This window comes from Cydia amplana, chromosome 18 (assembly GCF_948474715.1).
Source record: "Cydia amplana chromosome 18, ilCydAmpl1.1, whole genome shotgun sequence".
Lineage (NCBI taxonomy): Eukaryota > Metazoa > Arthropoda > Insecta > Lepidoptera > Tortricidae > Cydia > Cydia amplana.
In genome coordinates, this window is record NC_086086.1 from 7,832,183 (window position 1) to 7,844,431 (window position 12,249).

Sequence of the window (12,249 nt, forward strand, 5' to 3'; positions counted from 1 at the left end):
AAATGCGTAATAACACTGTTTTATGAACTGTGTAGCTGTTGTTTTACTTTACCGTATTATAAATCCCGTACCTATTATTGAACATGAAATGAATATAAAGGAGATATTTTCTGGTATTAAACTGTCTTTTTCTTTTAAAAGCATCGTTTTTATCACAAACTACCCAAGTTCACCCTAATCTTGTTTCCTTCTTCAACTCTTAAACGTCTCGTTCCTTGTTTACACCGAAACCTCGTTTAGACTCTCCTCGCCGTACTTTTTCCTGATTATCTCCGCTGGCTCGAGGCCTAGCTTTATTGCAAGGAAACTTAATTTTACTTTACGTCTGATAGCTGCGGGAGACGAATTTTCGCAAGCGTCCCAACTCGCTCCTCAAATTACGCGTATAAATTTTATATTTGTGTAAATTTGAAAAATGTCGCGTAAGCGTAACTCGCGGGAATTTTTTAGGGTTCCGTAGCCAAATGGCAAAAAACGGAACCCTTATAGATTCGTCATGTCTGTCTGTCTGTCTGTCCGTCTGTCCGTCTGTCTGTCCGTCCGTATGTCACAGCCACTTTTCTCCGAAACTATAAGAACTATACTGTTGAAACTTGGTAAGTAGATGTATTCTGTGAACCGCATTAAGATTTTCACACAAAAATAGAAAAAAACAATAAATTTTTGGGGTTCCCCATACTTCGAACTGAAACTTAAAATTTTTTTTTTCATCAAACCCATACGTGTGGGGTATCTATGGATAGGTCTTCAAAAATGATATTGAGGTTTCTAATATCATTTTTTTCTAAACTGAATAGTTTGCGCGAGAGACACTTCCAAAGTGGTAAAATGTGTGTCCCCCCCCCTGTAACTTCTAAAATAAGAGAATGATAAAACTAAAAAAAATATATGATGTACATTACCATGTAAACTTCCACCGAAAATTGGTTTGAACGAGATCTAGTAAGTAGTTTTTTTTATACGTCATAAATCGCCTAAATACGGAACCCTTCATGGGCGAGTCCGACTCGCACTTGGCCGCTTTTTATCGTATATTTTCTTTCGTTTATCGCCAGGAAAGCTTCGGATTTTTCTTGATAATCTGTTTTTTATGCTGAGGACCCTTGTATTTCTTTACGTATTATCTGTTTTATTTATGTTTATATTGTAGAATGAGCCATGATCGTAATAGAATCAATGCCCGAACTGTATGCGTAAAACGGTGATATTTAATTTATTCTCAGCATCGCGACAAAATGCGGGCCTTGTTTAATCGATTTTTATTAGGTTAATGACAGGCCTTGCTATCGAGTGACCCGATAGCTCCCTACACTACACTGCTTGATTACAAAGCATGGTCGCCGCGTTTTTATTTTTAAATTAAAGAACACGGTCTTATTTTACACAACACGTTTGCATGGGAAATCGGTAGAACGCTGTTTTTCTATATGGAACGACGCGGTCAAACCAGAACTCAAATCCCTCATGGTTAGTGGACACCAAAGCTTTTGGGTGCCTGAAACTAAAGAGGTAAGTATTACATATATGAGTCATGTATTATTTTATAATATACCTAAGTGTAAGGCCTGAGTGGACGCTCATGTTGGGCGTGCAGCGGGGCGGGGCGTGCGGCGTGCATGTCAAACAAATGCAAACGTATAGGAGCGGCCTTAGTACGCGCTGCTCAAATCACTTGGGAGCTCGACGCCACGCTGCACGCTCCGCCGAACGCTCCGCCGAACGCTCCGCCGAACGCTCCGCTCCGAGCGTCCACTCAGGCCTTACACTTAGGTTATTCATGTCTAATTATCCATAGGTATATTTACACGTTGGACTTGAAGTACTTATTATACAATACAAATACTTACTCTTTATTACGAGTACACACCTTGATAAAAGGAAACAGAGAATAAAGCAACTAACCAAAACGTACTTTTTATTCAGCGTCTTAAACGTATCTCGACTTTTCTCAGTTTAAAAAATGGAAAAGTTCATCCTCCAGAATTCTGAGCTATTAAGAGAGACTTGAGTCTTTTGCTAAAGCCTTAGCAAAAGAATCAAGTCCTTAAATATACTAAAGCAATCATGTTCCGCAGGGTCGCAGTGGGAAAGGATCCATCTTCGTGTGGGCCTCCGGCAACGGCGGGCGCGAGCATGACAACTGCAACTGCGATGGCTACACCAACTCCATTTGGACTCTTTCCATCTCTTCCGCGACAGAGCGGGGAGAGGTGCCGTGGTACTCCGAGATGTGCAGTTCCACGCTGGCTGCCACGTACAGCAGTGGCGCGCTAAATGAGAAACAGGTAAGATTCTACTATCATGAATCTTCCTTGTCAGCATTAACAATCTTTACGTCCTACACATCCTCTTGTAATGACTTTCCCAAATCCTGCAACGCGCAGTTTCCCCTCTTAAAGTTAATACAAAAAACAGCAGTTGTCTTGATTTGCAACATAATATGTATTTGCATTCAACGATATATTTTGATTTACTTCTAGCTGTGAGGTTAGTTTGTCAGTTTTACTTTCTTATTCCTATTTGATACAATATTCGTTTTCTTCACCGTTTCCTTATTTTTTTTTGTATAGGTACCGCTCTTTTGAATGACTTCTTTCTTTAGATATTAACACTTTTAGTATCACGTTGATGCCCTTGCTACTCTCTATTTTCTAAAATAGTATTTTCGACATATTTGCAATACAAAGACATCGAGACACCTAAAAACTAGTTTTGTTGACAAAGAGATAATAAATTCAATTACTTAAATGGTATTAAAACTGCAACTTCGTTACAAATACCGTATAACTAGAAGCTCAATGCAAACAAAACGAGGGAAATAACTGTTCCAACCAGCTCAATAAACAACGTCCATTAAAGCAAAAACGTCAGCATAAAAACTATCGTAGCCAAAGATAACAAACGGAACAAAGTAGAGTATTTTATAAATGAAATTCAGAGTAACACGACGCAGAAATGTATCTGCTTGATGAATGACCGGGCGAGGTAATGAAATTGAGTTCGTGTCGTTATAAAATGACTCGAGCCGTATTCAGGGCCTAGAATATGTACAAATGTTATGAAATTTATTGGATACCGTAAAATGGGGTGAGTAGGTTTCGCGGGGAGAGGTGGGTTATGAATGGGGAGAGAAGGTTTGAGAGGGGGGTGAGAAGGGATTTTAAGGCTACTGCTACTGTATTCCAATTTAAAATGGAGCTATAGTACACGCATAATAAAAAAAAATCGATCCAACATTCTTCGAAAATCACCTTTGTATGAAAAGCCCTCTCACCCCAAATACGAGGCACTACGGGGTGAGGTGGGTTTTCCTCTTTATCGTCAAAGTTATGAAGTGGAACTACCCAAAATAAGATAAAAACTAAAATACAAACGTCCGGAACACTTATTATATACACCATTCAGTTTGCATATATGTAAAAATAAAATGTTATCGAGGTTTGAATGTCAGTTTTGCGCCTACTCACCCCATTTTACGGTACCAATTAATTATGAATATCAGCGCAGGAATGAAGTTAAACAGTTAACTAAAAGCAATTGAATCGGAAAGGCCTCGTATGCTAGGTAGTATCACGGACTAGTTTTTGTGCTATAATTAGACTTTAGTATTTAAATTCCTGTAGGTAGACAATCAAGACTGGCGGTTTAGCATGAGTTGCGTTCTCGCGCGCGACTCCTTACTTGAAGTCGCGCAAGATGTATGGAGTCGCGCGCGAGAACGCAACTCATGCTAGACCGCCGATGAGATAGTAATATAAATTTGCTTACCTTAGGGTAACATTCCATTTCTGACCGCAGCTGCACTACTGGTACTGAACGCGTCGCTGTCACTGTTAATTTCCATAGTAAAATGAATAGTAGCACAGAACAAGTAGAATGGCGATGCGAGCGGGGTACGTGTCGCCGCCGGTTATGAGTAAACGCTCGCATGCTAGTACTCGCCCGCCCTGACCGAAAAACGTAAACATGCCTTTTGCGCCACGATAACGTTCAGATTAAGAAGCCAGACATCAAATCTGTCTAAAGGAGGCGTATCCATTCACCAGGAACACAAGTTTTTACTACGGTTGCGCGAGAAATGTGGAAATGTGGAGAGGAACGAGCGGCGACACCGGTTCCGATACTAACTGCGCGCGATAGCCGTTCTAACCTCTTTAATAATGTTCTGTGAATAAGCTGCGGTTGGAAATGGACTGTCACCTTTAGGATACTATTTGAAACAGCTAATGCTAAAGGAAGTAAAAGGCCCGGGTGCGTTCTGCGAAGACATTTCGGTGTCACTATATCCGGATATACTTAGTGTCAATGGGTTTAGACGCAATTAAAGAGAAAGGTAATTAGAATTCGTGAAATAACCATGAATTTAATTTCATCGAGATTGTGTCATTGACTTATTTTGAGCCATAAATTTCTCGATTTTTTCTTAAATCGAATATTTCCGCTAGGCGCACCTAAAAGCCGAAAACTCATTGCAGTTTTAGTACGTGCACGTGCACCACGAATACCGGATAGCCGTATACGTGCAGGTTTTTTTTCTGTTAGTCCGTCTGTAACAAACGGCCGGGGATGCAATCAGCGGAGCGCTGCCCGCACAAAAGATACAGGTTTCGTTCCAATTGCTCTGAGAGCGGCTGCTGTACTGGCCGACTCGAGCGAAACAGTTAGTAATGTATGATTCATATTTCACATAGATAGCGATGCCGATGGGTACCTACTGGTTGTTGTAGAGAAACTTAAGGGGCCCACTGACATCAGCCTGTCAGTTAGAACAAAAATTTGACAGTTCCGAACAACTGACAGACTGATATCGTCCGGCGGACTGATAATCAGTGGGCCACTTTACATAGTTGTTAGATTTCACCATTTTCACCTGACGGTAACTCGCAGATGCTGGTTGCTGTCCTTGGCTTTAGTCAAATTATCGGCTCCGTGAGGATCCGTTTGGACACTGCCGGGTGCCGACGGACGTCGCGACGGCAATTGACTCGGCCGGTCCGACTCGTTCGATGACACGCAGTCGATCCTGGGTCTGATCGATGTGAATCAAATACAGCCATAAACTTTTTTTATATTACGTCGGTGGCAAACAAGCATGGTCCGCCTGATGATAAGCAGTCTCCGTAGCCTATGGACGCCTGCAACTACAGAGGTGTTACGTGCGCGTTGCCGACCCTAACACTCCCCTCGTTGAGCGCTAATAATAGAGATCTGACAATCGTACATCGACAAACGCCGATCGAAAAGAAAAATATATCGGGATGACAAATGCAATAATAAGTCCAAGTTAATATGTATTAAAAAATATGATTAAATTAATTAATTAAAGTTAATTACAAAAGTATTATTATTATAATAAGTCCTATGATCATATCCATACATTATATCCCTTTCGATTGGCGTTTTCTGTCAACGAGTCACTTCTTTTTAATTAGTAGGTGGAAGTTCTGACCTGTGAATTCTTCATACCAGTCGCGCTGCCCTCGTAAGGCAATAGGAATAACCGTAGCGAGACTATAGCGAGCGACTACTCAACATGTCAATCCAATTACGGGAGTTTAAACCCTATCTCTTTGGAAATAGGATTTTCATCTCACCATTCTCACCTGTTCTGGTACTCTAGAATGTAAAGTACTTTTTTGTTATGATTGAAAACAGTAATTCGGCTCATAATTCGAGTGAATCAAATTCTAAAGCCTCAAGCCATGAATCATTATAAATATTGCAGCCTATTCGGCTTTAAAGTTTTTTCTGAAAAATACAAAAGGCTACTTCGACAGTAGGTAGTCGTAATTTTTACAAGCTTTTATTTACTTTCACCTGTCCCGTTGTCTGTCTGTCTGTAATTAAATCTTGCAAGTTAAATTTGATCCACTTCCCGGTTTCCGATTGAGCTGAAATTTTGCATACACATGTAAGTCTGGTGACAATGCAATATTATGGTACCATCGAGCTGATCTGATGATGGAGTTCCTCAAAATAATTTCTCAAGCTACTTAAATGGCTTGATATTCCCATTTAAAAACTGAAATCATATTATGTACTGAAACGGTATGGATACATGCGCTTTTAATGATGAAATAAATCACATATAGGTACTAATAATATGTTCTTAGTGTAAATTGCAATTACATATTTCAAAGTTCGCAGATATGACCATTTACCTCAAATATTCATGGAAATTAGAAACCGCCTAGACTTACAATTGACTTAGCGAGTAAGCGATATAAAACAAAAGTTTTCGGAATTAATAAGTTGGTTCCTAAGAAATGACGGCAAATTACGATTGAAAAGGCAAGTTGCTAGGTACTGAAGAAACTTGAGTAAATATTTAATTAATTTTGTTAACCTACAAAGCCAAACTTTATAAGTAACCAAGCTTCATCCGTGATTTAATTTATTTTTCTGAGAAAGCATCAAGTAACGTAAAACAGTAGTTTACAAGTATTGCGTCAGAACAAAAGAATAGCTACATAATAAGTCCTTCGAAGTAGTCATTAATTAATTTAAATTGCTCAAATTAAACTAAATTGCAGTTTTAGAACAAGAAAAATGTTCCTGCTCAGGCGAGGTTAAAACGAGGTATTCAACTGAGCAACCGAAGCTCATGTAAAAATCACTACATAGTTTAAACAAAGTCGCTTCCCGCTGTCTGTCCCTATGTATGCTTAGATCTTTAAAACTGCGCAACGGATTTTGATGCGGTTTTTTTTAATAGATAGAGTGATTCAAGAGGAAGTTTTATGTATAACTTGTTAACTCGTGCGAAGCCGGGGCGGATCGCTAGTACTACATATAATAATAATAATGTCCTTTTTGTCTATAGGTTGTGACAACAGACCTGCACCATTCATGTACCGCGGGCCACACGGGCACGTCGGCGTCTGCGCCGCTCGCGGCCGGCATCTGCGCGCTCGCGCTGCAAGCCAACCGCGAGCTGACGTGGAGGGACATGCAGCATATCGGTAAGACACTCTTAACTTATCACTATAGTTATCCTATGATGATGATGATACTTCCAACCGATTTCGGCCATGGCGACCACTTCGACCTAATGCTCGGCGCTCGTTGCGCCCGAAGATGGCTGACGTAGCCGATCTTTGAGGTGAACCCCCGCGCACATTGAGAGCACGTGAAGATACCAGCCACGTATAGTTATTCTATATATTCTAGGCCGGCCGGGTATCTACGGTAGCGGTTCGATATGCGGGTTCTCTGTGTAACACGGACGCGGGTCTAGCTCCGGACTAGGCTGACGGATAGAGATAATTGCTGACTACTATAGGATGACGGCAAGGATATTTAAGTCCGCTCTATTAACACTGCAAAACGTCGTCAAGAAATGTCAGGATTTAACAGATTCATGCTGACACAGGTTGCATAAACACCAGCCTTGAAGCAGATCATTCGCCATCCTTGAGGGATCAAAGTCGACTGAATTCATCTCATTTAAATTCTAATCTACCGAGAGACCTCTCTACGGAGACTAGCTTATTTATATATGTTTACGAATGGTGTAGCATTTGTCACTTTTGTGCTCTCGGCGAAACTGTAAAGGCAGCCAACATTTAATAAAACCCTGCAAAGCTTCTACTTCCTGCTTTTTTCTATAAACAAACTAATCCGTCATTAATATTACGTATACAACGTGTAATCTGGGATCATGTTTAAAAGTAAACCTGCTACAAAGTATGTCTAGCTTCAGCTATCTCAAGTAACCTGTAACGAAAGGCGGTGCAAGACTGCAAGTGAATTATTAATTTTCTTCAAAGAAGACCACCCAAGGTTTTCATATAAACTGCACTAGTTCCAAGATTTACATGGTCGCTGATATAGAAAATAAAGTTAGTTTGTTACCTTTCAGCAACTTTCGCGATACATTTACTAAGTTTAGAAAAATCGCAAGAATAACGAGGAAAAACTGGGCCCTAGTCGAGAACTTTTATACGTTCACGGTATTAGTGTTGCCCAAGTTGTAAAATATGAAGGTACAGAAAAGAATGAATACTCAAACTCTTATCCTGCTTAAAGTGAATAATATATATGTCTTGGGAATTGAAAAAAATAATTGGTTGTGCCGTCACTTCGTTTCAGAGATTTGCAGCATCTTTATAGTTCACATTCTAATAAAAAAACGTTGTTTATTTAATTACAGTAGGTAAAGCGTCTAGAACTGAGTCACTATTTTATTATTATCATTAACTGAACTAACCCATCTTAAATAGTGAAGAAATACTGACGTAAAATACATAAACGAACACGAAAATTAATATACAGCAGCACCTGACAACTACAAGAATTGCTAAAGTTACCTGAGCAACCTAGTTTAATAACGTTCTGCTAACAACTATTGCTAGCTTATTCAGGCGAAGGTAGCACCACAGGATTCGAAGTTCGACGTAGCTGTTACCGCAAAAAGCGATTAGCTAAAATAAAAATAAAATAAATAAATAAAATAATCTTTATTGCAACTTTGAGTGGTTACATAGCATTGGTTCCTGGCTCTCAAAGTAGGTGTCCCTGTGTCTCAAGAGCCAGTTCCTTCCCAATTACAAGCGTCAGTAATGTTACAAGTTAGACATTTTATATTTCAGCTGCCGAAATTGAGACGTGTCTAATGACGTAGATACATATTAGGTTCCTTACTTATGATAAATCGTACGCTTGTACATACAGTCTGACCTCATTTTCCAAATCAGGCTGGCGGTGAAATCTGATGCTTCAGGTACACGCGCAAAGTTCTTGAAACTGTTGATGGATAATATCTAGATGATGATAGAAATGATATATAAGATCGAGACGTAGATGTAGATAAGGGCTAGAGAAACAATAAAATTATAGCAACATATTGGCAGAGTTATCTTTTCCGGAAAATCTGTCCGTTACTCCTTGACGTGTATAACATAAATGGCGCTGAAAGCTCGGCTGTTCATGCGTGGGCGTATTTTATTAAAAGTAACAAATTGTTTACGAAATTCAACATACCTAGCTGCTAGGCGGGCCGTATGCTTGTTTGCCACCGACGTAGAGTTAAGAAAAACCTAACGACATTTTTCCTATTTGATATGTCTAAAGTTGCTGAAACTAATGGTCTGACATGTTAGGAATGTTAGGTATTCCTTACATCAATAAAAAATGGATACCTTTTGGTAAAGAATGTAAAAAATATAGCCAAAGAGAATTCTGCCAGAATTCATAAATATTGAAGCAGGATATTTCACGTGTATTTTTTAACACCGAGGGAGTTGGAAATTTCTAAAAATAGATGATAGTTACCCGAAAAATTAGAACTACGGCACTCGGTGGACCAAGTTAGCGCGCTCGGTCGAACCACAGTGTAAAAACCAATGACAGTAATTTATTTCACACAAAAAATAAATGCAAACCAACTAATCACTACATAGTATAAAACAAAGTCGGTTCCCGATGTCTGTCTGTACCTATGTATGCTTAGATCTTTAAAACTACGCAACTGGTTTTGATGCGGTTTTTAATAGATAGAGTGATTCAAGAGGAAGGTTTATGTATAATTTGTTAACCCGTGCGAAGCCGGGGCGGGTCGCTAGTTATTAATAAGCCTTTAACTCGGTGCCTTTTAAAGTCATCAAACAATCAAGAAAAGGTTATCAGATCAGTCAGCCAAAGCCGGCGAGTCGCCTTTTTGCCTTGCAAATTTGGCTGACACGCTGTCATGTGTTTGGACCACATAACATTTCCAAACATGAAGCCGTCACTTTTTCGTGTTAAAATTTTTATTCTTTGAAGTCGGACTACTCCATTTCAATCTACTGTAGTCGTTTGACTACAGTTTAGAGTTTCAATTTAATAGGTATGCTAGGTATTTTCATGTGTACCTATTGTAGGTTAGGTACCTAAGTATCTATTTTATGTAGAGTTTGTAGGTTATTCGGTTCATTGGGTTTGTTTATTGTTGTTTATTTGCCAGGCCGTCTAGACTATTTGCCTTTATTATAAATATTGATTTTGTATTAATATTAGCACAAACTTTTGTGATCTATTGTAGGAGTGTCGGTAGGTATTAAGAATCTAAGTAAAAGTAGGTAATGCTTTTTTAAAGTCTCTTAGTGAAAATGAGATGTTATTTGATATTACATTATTACTTTTAGGAGTAGGTACTAATGATTTTATGTTAGATTGAATTTTGGGTGTGCTTTAAAAGATAATTTTGGAAATTTACACGTAGAGACGTACTACGTAGGTTTTGGAAGTTTTCTACACCTGGAACGGACTTGATGTTGGTGTGTATTTTCGCGTTATTTTTAATTTTTGCTCTTATAGTGTCTAAAGGAACCGTTCTGATTCAGACTGCACCAGCATTACTGCTGCAGTGTAGCAGCGCGACATAACTGCCGACTCCATTACTGCCGCAAATGTCAAAAAATCGGTACAGTCGATTGCATTACTGCAGGAAAGAAGCGTATGTTTTACGGTTCTTTTTTGGACAGTCGTGTAGGTAAATATTTATTTAGTCGTGTAGGAATCAACAGCAGGCACGATTAATGAAACCTTATAGTTATAGTTATGTGAGCTTGTTTTATTATACCTATTACTATTTCCCCCCAGTGGTTCGTACGGCGCGTCCAGAGCGTCTGAGCGCCGGCGGCGAGTGGCGAGTCAACGGCGTGGGTAGAAACGTGTCACACTCTTTCGGCTATGGGTTGCTGGACGCTGCGGGCATGGTACGTATATTTTAGTTCATTACTATTTGGCCTTAGCGTCTATTGCAGACGATTTATGGTGTAAAACCGGAGAGACATCCCATTACACCACCTGGGACGGAATTAAGGAAACGCAGGGATGCCCAGCACCTGCATTACCCTCTCGACTTCACTGTCTTATCCTACAGGAAAGGCGAGCCAATACGTGCGGAGACAGGTCGGCTGCAGGAATCTGCCGCTTATTTCAGGTTGGACCCTACTCACGCCTTACGGAAACTCCATTCCGGGTTTTATTTTGGAGTATCCTTCTCCTGACCTAGATGGATTGCAAACCAAGTCTATGAGGACCATCTCCCCTTCATTACTATTTAGGTACCTATTATTAAGGGGAATAGGGAATTGCCGAGTGAGTGTAGAGAGGCCGTTTAATAACACTAGGCTGGATTTTTTTATATATTTCCGCGCGTACCTACAAATATTTTTGTTTTCACCGTTGCGATATTGCATCGGCTCTCGGTAGGAGTTACGTTGGCCTCCCACCGTCGCTAAACATGCACACTCGATTTTAAACAAAATACATGAAAAACAAAAACGCCTAAAACTTTTAGGCATATCGAAGTCGGAGTTGAGGCGTTAATTTACAAGCTCATACATACATTAACTCCGCAACTCCCAGGACTCCTGACCCAGGACAACAACATTTAACCCTGGAGCTTTTTATCCAGGTCGGAATGGCGCGTAGCTGGAAGACCGTGCCGCCGCAGCGGACGTGTGAGCTGGTCGCGCCGAAACCGCAGCGTGCTGTCCCGCCTCGCTCCAGCGTAACGTTACAGGTTTGGAAATATTCTGTTTACAAAGGGTTAACATTAACATATGAGAAGTGACATATCATCTTTTCATGCACTAGGTCTTTAAGGCCAGGCCAAGAAAGAGAGAAAGTCTGAAAGTTTTTGCTCTCTCTTTCTTAACAAATTTTATCACTTTAACTGAAAGCATAGGTGATTCTTGGAGACTGAGGTAGGTAGCGTGAACTCCTATTTAAGATGTGGTCGCGTGGTCCTATGTTATATACTGCTTCTTCAAGTTCTTTTTGATCTTTGGCGGGTAGCATTTTAAGCTTAAGATTAAGTGCTCTCCGTATGCCAGTATAGGCTCTCCTGTAAAATCTCAATTTACCTTAATTGCTCTTTAAAAACCCTTTTAAAACGCATTACCATCATATTAAATACTTGAAAACGGGTCACTAACGTATTTTAAATCGAAAACGCTCGACATGTTTCACTCCGTACCGAGCGTTTTCGACTTAAAATAAGTGAGTGACCCGTTTTTTAATATGTCTGTGTCTCACGGAAGTTTTGGCATTACCATCAACCGTTGTCCCACAGTTGGACGTGAACGCGTGTCCAGGAGTGAACTACTTGGAGCACGTGCAGGCGAAGGTTTCCCTCTCTGCTGCCAGGAGAGGGGACCTGAAGATCACGCTTACGTCACCAGCTGGGACTGAGGTCACGTTACTTGCTCCAAGGTAAAATATTTAGTTTATTTTTAGACTAGCCTCTGCTCCTGACGGTTG

At 40.1% G+C, this 12,249-nt stretch overlaps 1 protein-coding gene across 4 annotated transcripts in view; it reads left to right on the forward strand.

The window, feature by feature from the left end:
* LOC134656393 (furin-like protease 1) overlaps window positions 1-12,249 on the forward strand; it is a 357,707-nt gene that overhangs the window by 261,727 nt on the left and 83,731 nt on the right. For all 4 annotated transcript variants that reach the window (XR_010097514.1, XM_063511914.1, XM_063511915.1 and 1 more), the window contains exons 8-12: window positions 2,076-2,285; window positions 6,824-6,962; window positions 10,582-10,697; window positions 11,402-11,509; window positions 12,062-12,201. Coding sequence is in view for 3 of the 4 variants with exons in the window: in XM_063511914.1 (XP_063367984.1) it covers window positions 2,076-2,285; window positions 6,824-6,962; window positions 10,582-10,697; window positions 11,402-11,509; window positions 12,062-12,201 (713 nt within the window). In the remaining variant the exon portion in view is untranslated. The remainder of the gene's footprint in view (window positions 1-2,075; window positions 2,286-6,823; window positions 6,963-10,581; window positions 10,698-11,401; window positions 11,510-12,061; window positions 12,202-12,249) is intronic.